Source organism: Salminus brasiliensis, chromosome 22 (assembly GCF_030463535.1).
Source record: "Salminus brasiliensis chromosome 22, fSalBra1.hap2, whole genome shotgun sequence".
NCBI lineage: Eukaryota > Metazoa > Chordata > Actinopteri > Characiformes > Bryconidae > Salminus > Salminus brasiliensis.
The window spans coordinates 2,115,022-2,139,206 of record NC_132899.1 but is presented as its reverse complement, the minus strand read 5'-3'; the positions used below and the strand labels follow the sequence as shown (position 1 = coordinate 2,139,206).

At 41.1% G+C, this 24,185-nt stretch overlaps 1 protein-coding gene across 3 annotated transcripts; it reads right to left on the bottom strand.

Moving 5' to 3' along the window:
• Positions 1-600: 600 nt before the first annotated feature.
• Positions 601-24,169, bottom strand: LOC140543939 (sphingomyelin synthase-related protein 1-like). Of its 3 annotated transcripts, none has more exons than XM_072667262.1 (7): positions 23,883-24,169; positions 13,163-13,486; positions 10,859-11,120; positions 9,915-10,010; positions 8,636-8,753; positions 8,024-8,174; positions 601-6,132 (listed from the first exon to the last, which is right to left on the bottom strand). In XM_072667262.1, the coding sequence occupies exons 2-7, from the start codon at positions 13,449-13,451 to the stop codon at positions 5,828-5,830; spliced, it is 1,221 nt and encodes a 406-aa protein (XP_072523363.1). In that variant the 5' UTR covers positions 13,452-13,486; positions 23,883-24,169; the 3' UTR covers positions 601-5,827. The 3 variants fall into 3 exon arrangements, with proteins under 3 accessions (XP_072523363.1, XP_072523365.1, XP_072523364.1); XM_072667264.1 differs by lacking the exon at positions 23,883-24,169 and adding an exon at positions 23,717-23,812; XM_072667263.1 differs by lacking the exon at positions 23,883-24,169 and adding an exon at positions 17,558-17,771.
• Between the last annotated feature and the right edge of the window lie 16 nt (positions 24,170-24,185).

The window sequence follows — 24,185 nt, the reverse complement described above, 5'->3', positions numbered from 1 at the left end:
CTGAGAGATGGAGGTAATCTGACTAAACTACGACACCTGAAGAAACGTCTTTAATCATCATTTATAAAACAGAATTAACAGAAACGTAAGGAAAGAGTTTGACCCTGATTTATTCCTCATTCAAATTAGTGTAGAATCAGAGTCAGGAGCAGAAGATCAGCTGCAGATAATCAGAAGATGGTTGGAGAGGATTACTCTGGAGGAGTCTGTCTGATTTAAACCTCAGACGTTTAGTCTGGTCTGATCTTAATTGATGGTTGAAGTGAGGAGTGAAGAAAATCACCACCATGGCCAGATCCAGAGAGCTCCCTGAGGCCTTCAGAAAGAAGGGTGGAGATGATGTAGAGGAGTCTGGGAAGAGGTTTAAACAGATCTCGGAACAGTTAGTAGAACAGTTCCTCACAGGAAAATGACATTTCTATTAATTCTATTTTATAAATGATGATTAAAGACGTTTCTTCAGGTGTGCGAGTTTAGTTAGATCTCCATCTCTCAGTGCTGATCACATGAAGATCAGACCTCCAGATGTTTCAATATGTTCCAACAGACAGATGTTTTTATGGGTTTTAGGAATGTTGGTTTGAAACACTGAGAGCGAGGTTTCGTTTTCATACCTTTATTAGTGATGTCAGAAACAGGAACACACTGATCAAAGCAATGTAACGGCAGATAGGAGGAATCCGCAGAGAGCGTCTCACCGACCTCCTGATCATACCGTCCACCCTGCAGAAGAAACACTGCACTGTTCTCAAAAGCGCCACAAAATTAGCCCGGAATCAGCCGCAATGCTGAGCAGGTCCATAAGAGCCGTCTGGGGCCCGTCTGGGGTCAGACTGGGGTCAGACTGGGGTCCGACTGAACTTTAAAGTCAAATTCTGAGGCCATTAAAATAATCTTTAATGTATCTGACGTATTTTTCCCCTCACACATCAACATAAATTCACCATAAATTCAATCCCAACTCAAATTCTGGATTTAAATTCAACCTGAATTATTTTGGAATGAATTGAATTCATAACTTCAGTGCTGTTTTTAAGTCATCTTAAAATCGTATCGTTTGAAATTCTGTAATCCAAACTGGTTTGAAATGCAGATGAATTCAATTTAAAGTCTACTGTCTTTATCATTCTGCAGAATTCAGCAGTTTTTTATTATTCAAATTAAATTAGATTCTATTGAATTCAACAGAATTTCTGCAGGATTCAAATTACATTTCTTCCAGCCTAAATGCTACTGAAATTAAGTCTGAATTTAATTCTGGATTTCATATAAACTAAATACAATTCTACTGCATAAACCTAATAAATCTGAACTAAAAAAAAATAATTAAATTAGAAAAAAAATATTTGTAATCTTATTTTTTAATCCAGCAGACTTTTCTCCATTTGTTCCTTCTTGTATAACTTTGACTGGATGAGTAAACGCAGTGCATGTCTGACAGGGATGAAAAACAGCCTTTATATCATTTCCTGCACATTTTACAAACTTAATAAATTACAGTTCTCTGATTCTGTACATCTGTGCAAAAACAAACCTGACCTCCACCAAACCACAGTGGAGCTGCAGGAGAATCTCCCTCAACAAGTGGATCAGACACACAGACACACAGACACACAGACACACAGACACACAGACACACACACACACCAGCTCCAGACGTGCACTGAAACGCAGCAAATCATAAGCAGTGCACACCCACGTTAAGACCGCAGCTGAGCAGAGGGAGGGGACCTCGACCGCTGCAGCCACTTTACTTCAGATTACTGATGGTTGAATGAAAAACCTGATTTACACAATTTCCTCAATCCTCCAATCAGCAACGACCAGCCGGATCTCTAGCTCTGCGCTGTAGCTACGAGCTAATGTAGCTTACAAACCTGAAAACGGACACTGGAAAACTTCGGCCTGATGCTCTTTTATAAACACTGTAATAATAATAATAACAATAATAATAATAACACTATTAACAACAATAATAATATTTAGAATAATAATGCTATTAATAGTATTATCATTATTAATTGCATTACTATTATAAATATTATTGTTGTTAATAGTATTATTTTAAATAACAACAAACAATAACAATACAAATAATATTAAATAATAATAATAATTAGGATAACTATTAATTAAATTAAAAACATAAATCATATTTAATAAAAAAGTAACATTTTAGTTTATAGATTTAACTTGAACTAAACGTAATTTTCAAATAAATGTCAACAATTTTTCATTCTAATTCAACTTACATTTTTGTACTTTGTTTTACAATAATTTCCACTATTTCAGTTTTCTGCTCTACCCTGTTGGCAACATAACAGCAGATTACATAAGATTTCTGCTTTCAAATTTGGTTAAAAGTTCATCATAAACATCATTTCCAAAAACAAAAAGTCCAGCCTGTAGCAACAAAAACCACAGACACTGCAAAAAACCTGCCAGACAATAACAGCTATGTTCTAACCGGTCTCTGCTTATTCATGACAACACCATTTTAATTCATATTTAAGGGAAATTAGCTTTTATTACCATTACCAAATTAATTTCCACATCATTTTATTAGAATTTTTTCGTAAAATTTTTTATTTAAATTTTAGTTTTTGCTTTAGCTTTAATTTACTCTAACTGGCCACAGATTTGCATATCGTGTAGAAATTCTAGCCCTAAATTTGATTAAACGGTCATAATAAAGTTAACTGCAAAAGTTCCAGAAGCAAAGCATGTAGCTTATAATAACATTTCACCACGCGTCAATGGGAAATGGTTCTTATTAGCATGATGCTAACTGCATGCCTAAAGATGTTCAGCGATCTATAAGTGGTTCCTGACACTGTATAACTCACTGTTATCTAGAACCTGGTTCGAAATACAGCATGTCGTCCATTTGTACAGATATTAGTGAGATAAGATTGTTTATAAAAAAAAAAATTAAAAAAAGATGAAATATTCTACTGAAAGCTCGTCAGCATCCATAACCATAGTTCTCCAACACAGGCATATTATCTCAAACTAACTATAAAAATGGACAACAGTGGACGACACGTCTGCATTTGTAAGAGGAAAGAGGAAAAATTGTGTAAATTGATTTTTTTGGGCTAAACCATCATTACGGGAGGAAATAGTTTGTTAAGCTGTAAATTGTAAACTTTTGTAAATTTGTAAAGTATACAGGATAAGAATCTTCTGTAGCATCAAAAAAACACATCATGATAAGATACTATTAACATATCTGACAAATCTTTTCTTTTTTTTTTTTGAGAAACATGCTCCTCAAAGGTCATTGGCGTGTGGAATGATCGTTAAGACAAATGTTCAGCCACTTTCATCCCAGGTTTTGGCGAATTCTCATTTTTACACTTAACGGTACAACAACAGCAAGGCAGAAGATCAGCAAATACCGAGGAGGGAGGGAGGAGAGGAATTTTTTTTTTTTTTTTGGGGGGGGGGGGGGGGGCGGGGTCTTGACTTAAACACAACATCCATGTTTATAATATATATAAAAATAATAATCATAATAATAATAATAAAAATAAACGTTAATGTTAGTCTGTTAGTGTAACGCAGGTGGTCTAATACTGCTGAGCAACATGGCGAAATGGTTTCATGGTTTTGCACAAATGAGACACATGGCAATAAGAACCGAGGCTAACCTTATTCCTTCTTCAGCTCAGACAGCGAGGCGTGAACTGCAGGAGGTCAGCTAGTGTGAACAGGTCGTATTGCTTCTAACTGTTTTACACTATTTTACACCGCTGAGGTTGAAACCTTTGAACAAACACAGAATTCATTCTTTTTTTTTTTTTTTTTTTTTTTTTTTTTTTAAAGGTACAATAAGTCAAATGCAATGTTAGTAATGAAGTTGGTCACTCAGGTCTTTAGAGTTGTTGTGTTTTTAATGTTTTTTTTTATCATTTATATTTTATTAATATTAATTTCTCAATTTAAAAAGTCAAATTCCATTTGTTTTTTACTTTGTTTCCACTACAAATGTTTGATTATTTATCACAAGATTATAAAGAATGATATTTTTGTATATTTTTGTAGTTTCTAGTTTCATAGCCTGTGATATACAGGACAGAGCATTTATTCAGTAGAGCACAATTTGACTTAGACTTAGTTTTTAAGGTGTGAACAGATTTTATATTGCGTTCTTTTACAAAATATTTGTTTATAAAATTAATTTTGCTTTGGATTGTTTTGTTCAGATATCATCATCATAGCCCCCCAAAATTGTTTTTTTAGTAATTTTATATCTACTCAGTTTATATTTACATTTGCTTCCACTAAATTGTTTTTGTTAATTCATTACAAGATTATATTTTAAGAAATTGTAGTTTCTATTATAGCCCATGACATATGCAACATTTATTTAACAGAGCAACAAAATTTTTATAGATTTTATATTGCGTTCATTTACAAAAAAACATTTTTGCTCTGGATTGTTTTATTCAGATATTATTATCATAGCCCCAAAAACACATTTTAGAATATTTATCACCAATTTAATATCAGTTCAGTTTATATTTAACTTTGTTTCCACTACAATTTTTTTGTTAATTCATTACAAGATTATATTTTTTGAAATTGTGGTTTCTATTATAGCCCCTGACATACGGGACACTTATTTAGTGGAGCAGAATTTAATTTAAAGAATTATTTTCAACAGATGTCAAATATTTCTTTTTATTTCCTAAAAAAGTTAATTTTGCTTTGGATTGTTTATGTTCAGATTTCATCATCATCATCATTGCTCCAAAAAACACATTTTAGAATATTTATCACCAATTTAATATCAATTCAGTTTATATTTAGCAGCATTTTTTATGTATTGATAAAATTAATTAATTTTAATTAATTAATAATCAATTAAGTTATTTTTTCTCTTTAATTGTTTTGACTTAAGCTTTTAAGATTTTAAGGATGAATTCCAGCCTAGATTGTGGAGAAAAAAAAAAGTCACTGCATTTAGCTTCTTCTGACAATAACTGTAAACCAGGGCTGCTCAATCCTGGTCCTGGAGATCTACCATCCTGCAGAGTTTAGCTCCACCCTGATTCTAACACACCTGTTTCAGGTAATGAAGGCCTTCAGGAGCAACTGAGTCAGCTAATGTGTTGGATCTGGACTCCTCAGGCTGGTAGAGCTCCAGGACAGGACTGAGCAGCCCTGCTGTAGACTCTGGAAGCAGTGTATCTATTAAATGCACTTTTTCAGTGAAAAACCTCTTATTGTACCTTTAAACTTTTGGACAACTTCACTTCCAAACCTAGAAAACACTGAAACTGCTCACATCACCATGCAGCAGACTCAACTGTTGCTCTATAAAGCACCTACTGGATCAGTATTTTAGTGTATTATCTGGGGGAAAAAAAACATCCCATAATATCAAAACACGAAGAACGTCTCTGTATTCTGTATGCAGTCTGCGCACGGGGTCGAGCTGTGGAGCTCAGATTCATTCCCCAACTTGCAAACGAGTGTTTCTGTAATTCTGTATTCTGCTATCTGAACTGTGTGTGTGTGTGTGTGTGTGTGTGTGTGTGTGTGTGTGTGTGTGTGTGTGTGTGTGTGTGTGTGTAGGAGTAGGGCAGCACTTTCTCTGTCCACTAAGACAAAGTGGAAAGCTGCTGGCTCTCCACATAACCATGGCAACGTGTAGCTGATCGATATCAGTTCAGTATCTTTTGGGTATGACACCGCAGAGATTACCTCATCACACACACACACACACACACACACACACTCCACTGACCCCCAGCAGGGCCGAGTAGCTGTATAGAGAGTGTGTGTGTGTGTGTGCTGTATATATGTGTGTCTGTGTGCTTTATCTGATGAGTCTCCTGAACAGGGCCGGTTTGGAGAAAGGCCAGCAGTACTCGTTGGGCACGGGGCCGTTGACGTTGCACTCGAAGAAGGAGAACATGGGGAACCATATGCGGGCGCGGCGGCTGTGCTGGTAGGCCCGCGTGTTGGCCAGCGTGTGGTAGTACAGGAACAGACGGGTGGTGATGTAGAAGGCGATGAAGACGTCGATGGAGTAGTGCTCGTGAGCAGCCAGGATGAAGAAGATTCCGAACAGGTTCAGCACCCACGACAGCGTGTGGATGAAGTTCCAGCTCCGCGGAGTGTCTGCAGCACACACACACACACACACACACACACACACACACACACACACACACACACACACACACACACACACACAGTAAAGCCGACCTCACTTATCTACTTTATATCTTATATACTCCTGCTGCTGTCTGTCCGTCTGTCTGTCCGTCTGTCTGTCCGTCTGTCTGTCTGTCCGTCTGTCTGTCCGTCTGTCCGTCTGTCTGCCTGCCTGTCTGTCTGTCTGTCTGTCTATCTGTCCGTTTATATATCCGTTTATCCATCCGTGTATCATTCTGGCCGTCTGGCTGTATATTTCTCTCTTTATATATCCACCTGTCTGTCGATCAATCTGTTCATATAGCCACTTGTCTGTTTAATTACCCAAGTGTCTGTCTATCCGCCTGGCCATCTACCCGTCTATCTGCCTATTTATCTGCTTATATATCCACCTATGTGTCTATCCATCTGTCTATCCAACTGTCTGTCTATATATCTCTTTATATAGCTGTCTGTCTCCCCAACTGTCTATCGGTCTATCAATATGTCTGCCAATCTATCTGTACTTACAGCCGCCTGTCAATCCATGTGTCTGTCTATCCACTTTTCTGTCTGTCTGTCTGTCTATCTAGCCGCTGGCCTGTCTATCCATTCCTCTGCTTATCTACAGGTTTATGTATCCGCCTGTCTGTCTATCAGTCCATCTATCTGCCGGTCTGCTAATATATCCACCTGTCTGTCTATCAATCCGTCTGTCTGAATATATATCTGTTCATATAGCTGCCTGCATGTTTATCTATCCATCCTATTCATCTGTTGATATATCCACCAGTCTGTCTATCCATCATCTATCCACCCGTCTCTCTCTTTCTCCGTATGTATGTCTATCCATCTCTTTATATGGCTGCCTGTCTACCTATCTGTCTATCGGTCCATCAGTCTGTCTGCCTGTCTATCTGTAAATATAGCCAGCCTCCTGTCTGTTTATCTATCCATGTGTCTGTCCATCAACCTTTCTGTCTGTCTGTCTGTCTATCCATCTGTCTGTCTGCTTATCTACCCATTCATATATATATATATACACACACCAGTCTGTCTATCCATCTGTCTGTCTGTCTGCTTATCTACCCATTCATATATATATATATATATATATATATATATATATATATATATATATATATATATATATATATATATATATATATATATATATATATATATATACATACACACACACCAGTCTGTCTATCCATCTTTCTGTCTGTCTGCTTATCTATCCGCTTGTCTGGCTATTCACCTCTTTATATAGCTGACTGTCTATCCATCTATCTATCTGTTTATATAGCCACCTGTCTGTCTATTTGTCCCAGTGTCCGTCTATCCATCTGTCCAAAATCTAAACGCATTTCTCTGCCGCATATGAAGGGCGCCTAGTTGCGCTACTGTGACGCCATCAGGCTTTAAACATAGCCTCTGAAGGACGCAGCCCCTGAATTGGGACACACTATATGGGGCAAATTTACCTTAAAATAACAGCTTTGGCTCAGAGTGGCTTAACAGACTAAGGCCCTGAAACTATGGCCTGTGGATCGCAAGCGCGAATCCCAAGTTAAGCTGCTTCGCCATCAGCAGCCGGAGCCGGAGAGCGCACAATGTCTCGGACCTCTGCAGGATTTGATTAGGATTCTGTAGAATTGATGATGTATGTATGATTATGTGTAAAACACAGTATTTCTACAGAAGCGAAATATAGACACCAGTCTACAGTTTTAGCCATAAGCAGGGGGACCTTTTGTACTAGATAATATGTACAGTACTGTGCAAAAGCTCATCATAAGGAGGAAGGAGTGCTGTAATTGTGTAGGGATATGGGAAAATCTTCAAATCCGTAGTGTGTGTGTGTGTTACTCACATTCAGTGACAAAGAAGTTGAGCATGGTGAGGACGACGGTGTGTCCACTGAACATGTAATCACCACAGGTCTGAACACCAGTCAGGGTCATCCCAAACCCACTCCAGATAGCTACAGCTCTCTGCAGCTTCGCCCACATATCACCATACATCTACAGGCAGGCAGACAGAGAGAGATTTAGATCATTACGCTGAATAAAGACACATAAATCTTTTCTGTATCCAGGACCCAGTGAAGGTGTGTGATAAAAAGTGTGTGTATGTGTATAAACGCTGTTAAACGTTTGAAATGTACAGTTCGCCCCCTATACAACGGACAATACGCCATAAAAACAGCCCATTTTACGCATATCCACCTATTTAGCCTATAGCCGTTTAGTCCCGCCCACTAGCTGTGTAAGGAGTGGTTTATCCCAGATTGCTTGGTGCAGTATGACCTACATGTTAAAGAGAGAGTTACATGGTTTTGGTTCACACACACATATAATTAGATGATCATGTTATTTGAATACATAGAATATAATCAATAATATGTGATGATGTGCAAATGTCAACAATTATTGAATAAAATATATATATGTGTGTGTGTGTGTGTGTGTGTACGCATGGGTACCTTTCCGGTGCACTGTAAGTGTTGTCCCGGCACAGAGAGTGAAGTGACGAACATGGTGATGCAGCGCAGCATGAAGACCGTCCCCATCAGACTGCACAACCTCCGCAACAGGATTGACCTATACACACACACACACACACACACACACACACACACACGGTAGTACACTGTGTACAAAGGAAAAGTACAGTGTGCAGTGTAAAGAGCACAAACACTGTGGATGGGGTAAGAATATCGTCGCTGTCCAATAAAAAACATCTTTCTAGGAAAAGGCCAAAATGCTCAAAATTTGGGCTCAGACCAAGTAATTTAGAGCATTTCTATTGGTCCATTCATCCAATATTATTCACACCGTGTCCAGAAGCAGCTACAGGGTCCAACCCAGCCAAAAATAGAGTTTCACAGGACATCAGTGACGTAGGAGCAGTGTATAAGTGGCAGAACTCAGGGTATAAAGCCAGTTGAAAATCCTCCTCGACAGCGATCAGCAGTGCGGACCGACAGACCTGAACTTCAGTCTGACGCTTCAAACTCCAGACTGCAGATCTTCCACTGATCTGGAGGTTATATTTAGAAGGTAGCACTCTGGAACAGCCCAGGGCCTTCTTAAAGGAACAGCTGGGCAAAAACCTCCCAAAGAACTGCAGTTCACACCGTTAGCCCTGACCCTCCCCTTTACCCCGCCCGAGTGTGGTCAATCAGCCCAGACGTGTTTGGTGTCTGACAAGGAAGCTAGTTCTCCACCAATTAGCACGGCGCTAACTGCAGGCGTGTGTATCACACACTCTCCTCAAAGCGTGTGGAGGTGCTCAGTTCATCTCTAATAGACTTGATGATGTGCCTTCTGACACTGGGGAACTCCCTGTTATCTAGAACATGGACTGAAGTACAGCCTTTAGGATGATCCCAATGTGTCCAACTCTGCACCTCAGACCATGTTCTAGATAACAGGGAGTTCCGAAGTGTCAGAAAGCACATAACTAAGTCTGTTAGAGATATCTGAACACCTCCATGCAGTCTGAGGAGACCTGGAGGTAGCACTATGCTAACTGGTGAGGTATAGGCTTCCATACAATAATAATAATAATAATAATAATAATAGTAATAATAATAGTAATAGTAATAATAATAATAATAGTAATAATAATATTATCTAGGCTCTGCAACGATCCCAGAAATGCTTATTTGAACTTGGAACTTGGAACAACCCATGGACCTAGGATGAGGATGTGTGTGTAGTTTGTGGATATTGTGTGTGAACGAGTGTGTGTTTGGCTACCTGTGTTTGTGTAGTAGAAGCACGAGCAGCCAAATATTGCACAGGATCAGTCCACACGCCTCGGCCATGGCGAAGGCCCAGGGGATTCTGGGTACACTGCGGGAAACAGAGGAGGAAGCATTAATCCTCTTACACAGAGGCTCAGCTCTCTCTACTGGCCTCCTCCTGATTTTAACATACAGGAGTGTGCTGTAGATGTGATGGTGGGTCAGTCAGGAGTGTACTGTAGATGTGATGGTGGGTCAGTCAGGAGTGTACTGTAGATGTGATGGTGGGTCAGGAGCGTACTGTAGATGTGGTGGTGGGTCAGTCAGGAGTGTACTGTAGATGTGGTGGTGGGTCAGGAGTGTACTGTAGATGTGATGGTGGGTCAGTCAGGAGCGTACTGTAGATGTGATGGTGGGTCAGTCAGGAGTGTACTGTAGATGTGATGGTGGGTCAGTCAGGAGTGTGCTGTAGATGTGATGGTGGGTCACTCAGGAGTGTGCTGTAGATGTGATGGTGGGTCAGTCAGTCAGGAGTGTACTGTAGATGTGATGGTGGGTCAGTCAGTCAGGAGCGTACTGTAGATGTGAGGGTGGGTCAGGAGCGTACTGTAGATGTGATGGTGGGTCAGTCAGGAGCGTACTGTAGATGTGAGGGTGGGTCAGTCAGGAGTGCACTGTAGATGTGATGGTGGGTCAGGAGTGTACTGTAGATGTGATGGTAATGTCATCTAGTTGAGTTTATTGAGGGTGAGATCTGCTGTTCTACTTTGTGGTGTAAAATAAAGGTGTTTAACACAGCAGCCTGTCTTCACTGGTCATAAGTATTTGGATGCAGATATTCTGATGTGTTTAGGTTTAGGTGTTTAGGAGTTTGTAAGGATTTACTGACTGTTTGGAGAGAACTGACCACAAGCTGCAGGAGCTGGAATCATGGTTTAATGGGTCAAGTCTGCTCACCTGTCCAGGAAAATATCCGGCAGTGGAGGATAGGTGCGCATGTCCGGCACGCGCTCGTGCACGATCACCATGACGAAGGAGGTGAAGCCGAATACGAAAACAACGTAGACGGAGCTGAGGACAGTTTTCCAGTACTCCGGGTCCAGCCGGCGGTTCTGCTGTTTGTGCTTCCCATTACTGTACTGATACTGTTCTCCACCGAGAGCATCAACAACACTGTCACAGTCCCGCACAGATTCTCCATTACACAGCCACTCTGCACCTACACACACACACACACACACACACACACACACACACACACACACACACAGATTTATATTATACATTAGACTAAACCCAAATAAACAAAAGTTTGCGATTGTATCTACCTGTTATTAACTCTATATAACATTAGAATAAACCCAAATAAACAAAGTCAGTGGTCAGTGAGAGTGTCTACCTGTAATTAACTCTATATAACATTAGAATTAAACCAAATAATCATAAAGTCAGTGGTCAGTGAGAGCGTCTACCTGTAATTAACTCTATATAACATTAGAATAAACCCAAATAAACAAAGTCAGTGGTCAGTAAGAGTGTCTACCTGTAATTAACTCTATATAACATTAGAATTAAACCAAATAATCATAAAGTCAGTGGTCAGTGAGAGCGTCTACCTGTAATTAACTCTATATAACATTAGAATAAACCCAAATAAACAAAGTCAGTGGTCAGTGAGAGTGTCTACCTGTAATTAACTCTATATAACATTAGAATAAACCCAAATAAACATAAAGTCAGTGGTCAGTGAGAGTGTCTACCTGTAATTAACTCTATATAACATTAGAATAAACCCAAATAAACATAAAGTCAGTGGTCAGTGAGAGCGTCTACCTGTAATTAACTCTATATAACATTAGAATAAACTCAAATAAACATAAAGTCAGTGGTCAGTGAGAGTGTCTACCTGTAATTAACTCTATATAACATTAGAATAAACCCAAATAAATGCCGTCCACATGTAGCTTGGCCCCTTTCTCAGGAATATCGTTGAGCTGGTTGTCCTCTTTGGTCTGCAGAAACTGATCTGACTCAGTGCTGTGGCTTGACCTCTCTCCTGGACATGTGTTTCCACATGCAGGTCCCTGATGTGTTTGCTGTGTCCGCCCTTCCCATCCTGGCACTCCTTAAAGCAGCTCTAGAGTGTATAACTGTTTATCTGGTCAAGGTTCAATAGTGAGAGTTCAGTAGATGGAAGTGAGAAACCGTGAACCTCAAACGCTGTTGTTCCTCCAACAGAAGAACGTCCAGCGGAACCAAAACACAGCTGTCAAACGGGCCGATTCCAAACCCTCAAAACTGTTACATCACAGTCCTGCCTCCTGACTCTGACTCCACTACAGGAAGCTCTAGTCAAAGCTGGAGAAACCGTAAAATGCAAGAACAAGAACATCGGGAGAACATGTTGTTGTTGTTGATGCTAGAGAGCAGTATTTCAGCAGTAATTCAACCTGAACAAAAGTATTGGGACACCTTCTCATTCATCAAGGGTATTAAAAGAGCTGATCCTGCTTCTGTTGGAGTGACTGTCTCTACTGTCCAGAGAAGAAGACTTTCTACTAGGCTTTGGAGCAGCATTGCTGTGAGGATTTGATTGCATTTAGCGACAAGAGCAGGATGATGATGATGACCACCCTACCTCATCCTATACAAAAGTCCCGGATGGAGCACCAACACAGCTCTTCCACTGCTCCATAGCTCAATGCTGGGGGGCTTTACACCCCTCTCTAACCCACTCTTGGCATTAGGCAGCAATAGGTTCATGTTTATCTGCTTTTGCACCTCTGTGTCTGCAGCAACGGGAGCAACTCAAAGTAGCTGATTGCATTCATTAGAAGGGGTGTCCACAAACTTTTGGACATGTAGTGTATTTTCATGCATTGCATAACACTGCAGGAGAGCTTCCTTATCTACTAGGAAACCTTGGCAGCCTACTGCAAACAGGCCAGAGTCTAAAGATACCACCAACAACCTGCCTGTTCCTCACACCCGCTGCCTTCACTGATCTTCACTGATCTGACCATATGATCACATATGATCTGACCAACGAAAGGCCTCTTTCTGACCAGTAGCACACACCTGTAGCATCATGCTAACTGGTGGGGTATGCGCTTCCATTACTTCCGTTACAGCCTCATAGCTGAGGTTTGTCCAGGCTGATGGACCACATCTGTGCTAGAGTGGGTAGACCTGTGTGGATGTGACAGTAACTGGTTTTAGGCCATCATAAAAACAACCTGCGCGGCTCGTCAACAAACCTACCAGCGCCCCCTTGTGGCGAGTGTCCGTCGTGGGCAAATCCGAGCTCCTCCAGCACGTCTGCGTTTTGTTTCTGCAGCTTGCGGAGAGACACCATGAGCCTCTTGATGTCCCCCAGCACTTTGAGCTCGAGAGGAGGGGAGCGCAGGTCGTATTCGGTGAGGGTGAGGAGGCTGGTGCCGTCCAGCCTGTGCTTGTTACACAGCAGGTCCACGTAGTCGCAGAAGCCTTCCTCCCGCAGCCAGCGGCCCACCTGCTTCACCGTCCAGTGACGGACGCCCTGATGAGCCATTGTACTGCTCACATACACAGCACACCGCACTCACACTACACACACACACACACACACAGACACACACAGACACACACAGACACACACAGAGAGAGAAAAGAATAAACACCATTAATCCAGAGGTTCCAACAACAATGTAAACAAAGTCCGGAATAACTTTCTGAAGTAATATTTGTTGTTTTTTATTCAATATTTTAATAATTTTAGGAAAGACAGGAAGTTATCAGCTGTTATTAGCATTTCAAAGCAATTCTTCTTCCTCCGGCTCCTTCTTATTTTTCAGGCGGATTTCCCGCCCCAGTAAGATTCAGCCCTAATAGTTACCATCTAAGATACCTCAGCAACTGCTTAACAACACCATAGCAACCACCTTGCAATAACTTAGCAACACCACAGAGGGCGCTCTGCTAGAACACAGCGGTAAAAACAAAGGATCTGAACTGGATCTGGGTTAAGGACCGGGAAAATCCCAAGTAAATCACATTTACACAAAACTGACGGCAGCAATAACAGTTCTAGAGGTCGACTGAATTATTTTTGCTATTTTTTATTATATATCGGCATTGACAGATATCCGTGTTTAGTAGCGCAGATTAAAAGTCAGGCACGTCTGCGGGCAGCCCTGTGTGATTGGTGAAGGATGGGCAGAGTGAGGAAGACTCAGGGGCTGCAATTCAATCCAAATTAAAGCATATTATTTTTTTATGTTGTTCTGTAATGGTTCCATCACTCCCTTTTATTCAAATGAATGAATGAATTTAATGAATTATAATTATTAAATAAGTTTAATTCACAGTTGGTTACTTGAGGACTTTTTATAAAAAGGCAATAAGTTGTGTTTGCAGCACTACTATGATTTATGTCATATATATGTGTGTATTTATTATTATTATTATTATTATTACTTTTTTAAATACATTTTTCAGTTTAAATGATATTTTTATTATTTATAAAGATGGTTTACAAGTTCAGAAATGTTGTTTATCCTTTTTATTATTAGTGGGACATTTTCGCATGCAAATAAAGCGGAAAACATCTAGATATCAGCCAAAAAAAATAATAAAATAAATAAATAAATAATAATATCGGCTGACCCTGATCAGAGTTACAGAGAAACCCAGATCTCTAAACAGTTCTAAGGGTTTCACATTTCACTATCAGTCACTATCAGTCTACCTACCACACGACCCTCAATACATCAATCACCTCTGATGCACCTTTTATTGTAAACTTACTGTAGTAATAATAATAATATTAATAATAATAATAATAATGGATGCACCAGTCTGATATTAGGATTTGATATCGGGCCCGATATTAACAAAATTAGCTGGATTAGGTATTGGATAATTAGGCCAATCCATGGAACTGATCCTTCACTTTAATTGGATTAATTGGATTGATTACTGTTTGTGTGTTTGACAAAGTGAAGCTACTTCTTTTCAGTTTTGGCTGATACATATTTATTTATTTTAATATATTTTAAGAAGTTTTAAGAAGATTTTTATTTTGAATTTGAATGCTGTGTCAGGGTCCCGCACCATTGTTTATTTTAGTGACAAATAAATAGCAGTTAGGTACATTAATATCTGTGTGTTCATTTGTTATATTTAGTTTTACAAAGTTAGTAAAGTAATGTTTAATTAAAGTAATGCAAAGTAATGGATTAATGGTGGAAAGCTAATCCTAATGCCTTAATTTTGTAACAATTTAACAATGGTATCAGATCTGTATCGGGTATCGACCGATATGCAAAGTTAATGTATTGGTATCGGAACTGAAAAAGCCGGATCCCTAATACTAACAATACCACCAAGACATGAAGGGTAGATTCAGCACCATGCAATACCGACCCAGTCTGGTCCCAGTAGAACGCCTCTGTAGGTGAACTGGTACTAAACCGATCATCTCAGCCGAACATAATGAAGCATAATCAGCTCAGGGTTCAGTCCAGCACAGCGGTTTCAGAACACGGCTGATGAGCCACCCCAGCGCTGGAAAAGCCTCTGGCACTCACCCAAGTAATTCATTAAGCCCCAACAGATAGCACACTCAGTCTCATGGAGACGGGTTGGTCTGCAGATGGAAAATGGGTGTGTTTAGGTCATAAGGTTTCAGCTTATCACTGTGTAGATAGTCAGACAGAACCTTTACAGTATCTAGAACGTATCTAGGACACTTCCACAACACCAGGAGCATGTTTAGATGTTCAGGACTGTTCTCTCTGCTTTACCTCGCAACTGAAGCTCCAGACTGACGCTTCTGCTGTTCAGCTAAACCACACACACACACACACACACACACACACACACACACACACACACACACACACATATACACACACTTTCCTCACATCAGCTGCAGCTCAAACTGCTGACCTCACACACACTCTCACACACACACACACTGCCCGCCAGACAGGCCTCTACAGTGGCTTATCCAGCAGTACCTTCTCTACAGCACGGTTAACTACACTGAACTGTCCTGCACTGCTCTTCAGCTTCAGACCCTGCAGATACTGGACAATTCACAGTGGATACCAAATAATTCATAGTAGATACTGAAGAATTCACTATGGATACCAAATAATTCATAGTAGATACTGAATAATTCACTATTGACCCCAAATAATTCATAGTAGATACTGAATAATTCACTATTGACCCCAAATAATTCATAGTAGATACTGAATAATTCACTATTGATATCAAATAATTCATAGTGGATACTGAATAATTCACTATGGATCCCAAATAATTCATAGCGGATACTGAAGAATTCACTATGGATCCCAAATAATTCATAGCGGATACTGAAGAATTCACTATGGATCCCAAATAATTCATAGCAAATACTGAAGAATTCACTATGGATCCCAAATAATTCATAGCAAATACTGAAGAATTCACTATGGATATCAAATAATTCATAGTAAATACTGAATAATTCACTATGGATACCAAATAATTCATAGTGGATACTGAAGAATTCACTATGGATACTGAAGACTTCACTATGGATACTGAATAATTCACTATTGATACCAAATAATTCATAGTAAATACTGAAGAATTCACTATGGATACCAAATAATTCATAGTAGATATTGAATAATTCACTATGGATACCAAATAATTCATAGTGGATACTGAAGAATTCACTATGGATACTGAAGACTTCACTATGGATACTGAATAATTCACTATTGATACCAAATAATTCATAGTAAATACTGAAGAATTCACTATGGATAACAAATAATTCATAGTGGATACTGAAGAAATCACTATCGATACCAAATAATTCATAGTGGACACTGAAGAATTCATAGTGGACAGTAGTAATTCCTAGTAGATACACTACATAATTCATAGCAGATATTTATAGTGGAAACCAATTAATAGGTCTTGAAATTAAACCTTTAAAATAAGCTTTGGGTTTAAGGGGTTAACTACTAATACAGCACACAGGAATGGGATACACACTGGATGCAGAATAGTTCATAGGGGATACTATTTTTTATATTTTATGATACCAAATAATCCCTAATAATAAATAATTCATTTAAGACCCTGACGAATTCATAGTGAATACCAAATAATTCCTAGAAGGTACAAAAAAATTCACAATGGATACCAAATAATCCATAGTAGATATTACATAATTCCTAGTAGATACACTACATAATTCAAAGCAGATACTGAATAATTCATAGTGGATACCAATGAATGAACCACGAATACAGTACACTGGAATGGGATACATACAGGATGCAAAATAGTTCATAGGGGATACTAAATTATTTATATTTTATGATACCAAATAATCCCCAGTAAATAATAAATAATTCTTAGTAGATCATGAAGAATTCATAGTGGATACCAAATAATCCCTAGCAGATACTAAACAATTTATAGGAGATACTGAATAATTCACAGTGGATACCAGATAAGTCCTAGGAGATACAGAAGAATTCATCATGGATATTAAATAATTCATAGTAGACACTGATGAATTCATAGTGGATACCAATGAATAGGTCTTTATAATAAGCCTTAGGTTTAAGAGGTTAACTACTAATACAGTCACTGGGATGAAATACATACCGGATCACACTGGAATACACTCCCCTGTCCTTCACTCCTCTGTGGAGTTCACTTTAAGCTGCTGATTAATGACCACTGCTCTCAGAGTTTCTCTCCACGGGGAGCAGCTGAACGGGTTCCCTCCAGCAGAACCTTTGGAGAACCCTAAAGCTGACCTACAGCGGCCGTCTGTACTCGCCTGAGCTCCTCCAGAGCAGAGCAGAGCAGCGCTGATTCAGGAAACCCACGTCTGAGGCATGATGAAGTTTACTCAACACACCACCCTTCCCTTCAATTTCACTGACGCAGTTTCACTCACACACACACACACACACACACACACACACACACACACTTCTTATACTAGAAGTTGGAACATGACTGTGCGGAGGATGATGGATGATTAGTTCTGCCACGCCAACTCATCCCAAAGGTGGGGAAGTTCCACCCAGTTTCACAGCTCCACAGCTCAATGCTGGAGGGCTTCACACTTAAATGTCCAAATGTTTGTGGACACCCCTTCTAATGAATGCATTCAGCTACTTTAAGCTGCACCCATTGCTGACACACAGCTTGTCTAGTCCCTGTAGAGAAGAAGAAGTACTGCCAATAGAATAGGACTCTCTGCAGCAGATCATCATCATGACCCTATTGGCTCCATGCTGCCTAATGCCAGGCGTGGGCTAGAGGGGTATAAAGCCCCCCAGCATTGAGGAGCTGTGGAGCAGTGGAAGAGCTGTGTTCTCTGGAATGATGGTGGAGGAGCTCCATCCAGTACTCTTGGGATGATGAAGTGGGGTGGTGATGTGATCAATCATTCAACATCTGACCTCAACCTCTAACACTCTTGTCGCTAAACGCAATCAAATCCTCACAGCAATGCTCCTCCTCCAAGATCTAGTAGAAAGTCTTCTTCCCTGGACAGTAGAGACAGTTACTCCAACAGAAGCAGGATCAACTCTTTTTAACACTCTTGATTTCAAAAGATACAATAAATGAGCAGGTGTCCCAATACTTTTGTCAATATAGTGAATTATGTAAGTGCAGTGATTAGTCTAAAGGTGCACCTTAAGCCACTGCCGTGCAGTTACGCCTCTAACTTTATGCCAGCGCTAACCATCACAACACCATCAACTCAAACCCAGAGAGGAGAACCAGCAGACCGATCAGCTGGACTCAACTGGAACTGAGGAGAACGTAGAACCCTGTACTCACCGAAGTGGGACTGGAGGCTACCCAACTGCGCGTTCCACCAACAGACGGCCCATATTACTCACACCGCCCTGTCCCTATCTCTCTCTCTCTCTCTCTCCAGGGCAGGCGGAAGACCTTCTCCACATTGCCTTCTGGCCAAAGAGCACGATCCTGTCTCCCTGGATAAGAATATCGCAGAGCTAAGCACTCACACACCATCTGCACATTGAGTCCAGCAGAGCAGAGTCCAGCGCCGTTAGAGCTCTGAGGGAAATCCCAGTCAGACAGTGAGGAGCCCAGAAACCAGCCCTCTGTGGTGGCTCCTGATAGCTCTGGAGACACTGATACAAAAAATACAAAAGTTTGTGGACGCCCCTTCTAATGAATGCACCTTTAGGTCTAGTAGACTGTAGAGAAGTAATAGGACTCTAATAGGACTATTGGCTCCATGCTGCCTAATAATGGCAGGCGTGGGCTAGAGGGGTATAAAGCCCCCCAGCATTGAGGAGCTGTGGAGCAGTGGAGGAACTGTGTTCTCTGGAATGATGGTGGTGGAGCTCCATCCAGCACTTTTAGGATGATGAGGTGGGGTGGTGATCATCCTCCAACATCCTGACCTCACTAAAACGCTGTTGCCGCTGAATGCAATCAAATCCTCACAGCAATGCTCCTCCTCCAAAATCTAGTAGAAAGCCTTCTTCCCTGGAAAAGTCTGCATGCAAGTTAAGGGTTCTAGATACCATACTGTAATGTTAATAGATGTTCTACACAATTCATCTGCAAGCAAGTCAAGGGTTCTAGACGCCTTCACACGAATTGGAACGTACTCCAGGTTCTTTAGGAGAACACGATAGTATTCCAGTTAGAACACACAAAGAAAAGGTTCTAGAAAGTACCTCAAGTACCTCACAGAAACTGAAACGCACTAAACGCATTAAACGTTCTGCGCATTGCAGAGCCCTCTACTTAGAACACAGAGCACTCACTCATAAGTAGGAGTGAACGTCCACATGTTGAGGGTTCTAGGACATGTGCGCTTTACACCTCAGACTACAATACAGCACAACGTGAAATGTTCTACGCATTCACTAGAACCTAGAACACAACTGTGTCCCCAAACCCACACACTGTACTAGACAATGATCTAGTACTGAATTATTAGAACGCCAAGTACTCTACTCCACAAATTCAAGAACTCGAGGTTCACGTAAACGTGTTGAGGGTTCTAGGACACGTGTTCCTTACACCTCAGAATAAGAACTGAGGGGCGCATAAACGTTCCACCCATTCACCAAGCGCTCTATCTAGAACATCAGTATGAATAAACGTTCTGCACACAAATGAAGGGTTCTAGAGGACAGATGTTCTACTCCACTATTCCTCACTAGCAATGCTGGTATACTATTACAGCAGGCTATTTAGTGTGTTCCTAGCTATGTGATTTAGGACGCAGCCATGTACTAAACTTAAAACTAGGTTCTACGGTTGGAACACAAGTGTGAATAAACATTTTAAGCACATATGCAGGGTTCTAGGCAACAAAAGCTGCTTCAAAAACCACAAACCACCACATGTCCTGACAGAACTACGATTAACACTGGTGTACTAGGCTGGCAGGTCACTTATCTAGTACTTTACAACGCAATTTAGGACACAGCCAAGAACTAAACTGGACCTAAAAAGCCCATCACACACTCTTGAGACGTTCTACGCATTCACTAGAACTTAGAACATAAGTGTGTGTCCAAACCCACACACTGTACTACAGAATTATCAGAACATTGATAACTGCGCACTACTTAGGGTGGCAACGTATGTGCGAGATTTTGGACGGAGCCAAGTTCTGTACTCCACAAATGTAGCTATAGCTAAGAACCTGAGGTACACATAAACGTTCCACGCATTCATTCTACGCGTTCTAGATAGCTAGCTAGCACCTTTACGAAGAAACACGGTATACGCGCTCTTAAACACAGACAGAAAAACAACAAAACAAAAAAACAAGCACACTAGCTAGCTGCATGTTCGCCAATTGGAGCGCAACCCGGGTCTCCTCAGTTTAGCTAGCTAGCTAACCGAAATGTGGGGCTTCTGAATAGAAGCTAGAATAGATATTAAACTGATGGAGGTTCTAATATGTTATTTATTGCTATTGTTATGGTTTGAGTTATGAATAATAATATTAATAATAAACGTATCGATAATATAGCTAGTGCTAGCTAGGTAGGTAGGTAGGTAGCCTAATATAGCTAGTGCTAGCTAGGTAGGTAGCCTAATATAGCTAGTGCTAGCTAGGTAGGTAGCCTAATATAGCTAGTGCTAGCTAGGTAGGTAGCCTAATATAGCTAGTGCTAGGTAGGTAGGTAGCCTAATATAGCTAGTGCTAGCTAGGTAGGTAGCCTAATATAGCTAGTGCTAGGTAGGTAGGTAGCCTAATATAGCTAGTGCTAGGTAGGTAGGTAGGTAGCCTAATATAGCTAGTGCTAGCTAGGTAGGTAGCCTAATATAGCTAGTGCTAGGTAGGTAGGTAGCCTAATATAGCTAGTGCTAGCTAGGTAGGTAGCCTAATATAGCTAGTGCTAGCTAGGTAGGTAGCCTAATATAGCTAGTGCTAGGTAGGTAGGTAGCCTAATATAGCTAGTGCTAGCTAGGTAGGTAGCCTAATATAGCTAGTGCTAGGTAGGTAGGTAGCCTAATATAGCTAGTGCTAGGTAGGTAGGTAGGTAGCCTAATATAGCTAGTGCTAGCTAGGTAGGTAGCCTAATATAGCTAGTGCTAGCTAGGTAGGTAGCCTAATATAGCTAGTGCTAGGTAGGTAGGTAGGTAGCCTAATATAGCTAGTGCTAGGTAGGTAGGTAGGTAGCCTAATATAGCTAGTGCTAGCTAGGTAGGTAGCCTAATATAGCTAGTGCTAGCTAGGTAGGTAGCCTAATATAGCTAGTGCTAGCTAGGTAGGTAGCCTAATATAGCTAGTGCTAGGTAGGTAGGTAGGTAGCCTAATATAGCTAGTGCTAGCTAGGTAGGTAGCCTAATATAGCTAGTGCTAGGTAGGTAGGTAGCCTAATATAGCTAGTGCTAGGTAGCTAGGTAGGTAGCCTAATATAGCTAGTGCTAGCTAGGTAGGTAGCCTAATATAGCTAGTGCTAGGTAGGTAGGTAGCCTAATATAGCTAGTGCTAGGTAGCTAGGTAGGTAGCCTAATATAGCTAGTGCTAGCTAGGTAGGTAGCCTAATATAGCTAGTGCTAGCTAGGTAGGTAGCCTAATATAGCTAGTGCTAGGTAGGTAGGTAGCCTAATATAGCTAGTGCTAGCTAGGTAGGTAGCCTAATATAGCTAGTGCTAGCTAGGTAGGTAGCCTAATATAGCTAGTGCTAGCTAGGTAGGTAGCCTAATATAGCTAGTGCTAGCTAGGTAGGTAGCCTAATATAGCTAGTGCTAGCTAGGTAGGTAGCCTAATATAGCTAGTGCTAGGTAGGTAGGTAGGTAGCCTAATATAGCTAGTGCTAGCTAGGTAGGTAGCCTAATATAGCTAGTGCTAGGTAGGTAGGTAGCCTAATATAGCTAGTGCTAGGTAGCTAGGTAGGTAGCCTAATATAGCTAGTGCTAGCTAGGTAGGTAGCCTAATATAGCTAGTGCTAGGTAGGTAGGTAGCCTAATATAGCTAGTGCTAGGTAGCTAGGTAGGTAGCCTAATATAGCTAGTGCTAGCTAGGTAGGTAGCCTAATATAGCTAGTGCTAGCTAGGTAGGTAGCCTAATATAGCTAGTGCTAGTTAGGTAGGTAGCCTAATATAGCTAGTGCTAGGTAGGTAGGTAGCCTAATATAGCTAGTGCTAGGTAGCTAGGTAGGTAGCCTAATATAGCTAGTGCTAGCTAGGTAGGTAGCCTAATATAGCTAGTGCTAGCTAGGTAGGTAGCCTAATATAGCTAGTGCTAGTTAGGTAGGTAGCCTAATATAGCTAGTGCTAGGTAGGTAGGTAGCCTAATATAGCTAGTGCTAGCTAGGTAGGTAGCCTAATATAGCTAGTGCTAGCTAGGTAGGTAGCCTAATATAGCTAGTGCTAGCTAGGTAGGTAGCCTAATATAGCTAGTGCTAGGTAGGTAGGTAGGTAGCCTAATATAGCTAGTGCTAGCTAGGTAGGTAGCCTAATATAGCTAGTGCTAGGTAGGTAGGTAGCCTAATATAGCTAGTGCTAGGTAGCTAGGTAGGTAGCCTAATATAGCTAGTGCTAGCTAGGTAGGTAGCCTAATATAGCTAGTGCTAGGTAGGTAGGTAGCCTAATATAGCTAGTGCTAGGTAGCTAGGTAGGTAGCCTAATATAGCTAGTGCTAGCTAGGTAGGTAGCCTAATATAGCTAGTGCTAGTTAGGTAGGTAGCCTAATATAGCTAGTGCTAGGTAGGTAGGTAGCCTAATATAGCTAGTGCTAGCTAGGTAGGTAGCCTAATATAGCTAGTGCTAGCTAGGTAGGTAGCCTAATATAGCTAGTGCTAGCTAGGTAGGTAGCCTAATATAGCTAGTGCTAGGTAGGTAGGTAGCCTAATATAGCTAGTGCTAGCTAGGTAGGTAGCCTAATATAGCTAGTGCTAGCTAGGTAGGTAGCCTAATATAGCTAGTGCTAGCTAGGTAGGTAGCCTAATATAGCTAGTGCTAGGTAGGTAGGTAGGTAGCCTAATATAGCTAGTGCTAGCTAGGTAGGTAGCCTAATATAGCTAGTGCTAGCTAGGTAGGTAGCCTAATATAGCTAGTGCTAGCTAGGTAGGTAGCCTAATATAGCTAGTGCTAGCTAGGTAGGTAGCCTAATATAGCTAGTGCTAGCTAGGTAGCCAGGCTGGAAGCAGCCACCGATAGCCGTTAGTTACAGTAGCCGATGTTGGCTAGCTAAGATAGCTAACTAGGAGAGTGTAGCTAGGTAGGTAGGTATTATTGCTGACCAGCAGCAGATCAATAATACCTAATAACCCCAGTATTAGTGTTTACACCACCTACTTCAACCACTCCGACATTTCTGCTGCGTGTTTAGCCACTAGTCAAGCTCCCGTCTCAGTGCCCAGACCCCGAACACAGCGGGTTAGCATCCGCGCTAACGCGGCTAACGCTTGCCAGGCTTGCTAAGCGATCAGCTGAATGGAGCTCAGTAAGAGCCCCGACCCACCAGATCCTCTCATCAGGGGGCGGAAGAGGCGCTGCAGCAGGGCTGAAGGTCGCTGTGCGGAAGGTGACTCCAGCTCTGCCCTGTGTTCCGATGTCTGCCGCAAATCATCGCGCCCTGGCTTCACGAGCTAGCCACGGTCCGCAGGCAGGGACACGCAGCTGACAGTGTGTGTGTGTGTGAGTGTGTGTGTGTGTGTGTGTGTGTAAACAGGGCGGACTGCAATCCTGACAGCCGCTGGGAACATGTGGAAATCCTCATGAATGACCCATGACATACACAACGCTGTCTCACCAATTGCCAAAA

Excerpts from the sequence above, each read along its gene's own strand:
- LOC140543939 (XM_072667262.1), bottom strand. The coding sequence starts at position 13,451 with ATGGCTCATCAGGGCGTCCGTCACTGGACGGTGAAGCAGGTGGGCCGC. Across the intron at positions 10,011-10,858 it reads CCGGATATTTTCCTGGACAG|TGTACCCAGAATCCCCTGGG; the intron begins GTGAGCAGACTT and ends TGTTTCCCGCAG. Across the intron at positions 6,133-8,023 it reads CAACTTCTTTGTCACTGAAT|ACACTCCGCGGAGCTGGAAC; the intron begins GTGAGTAACACA and ends TGTGTGCTGCAG.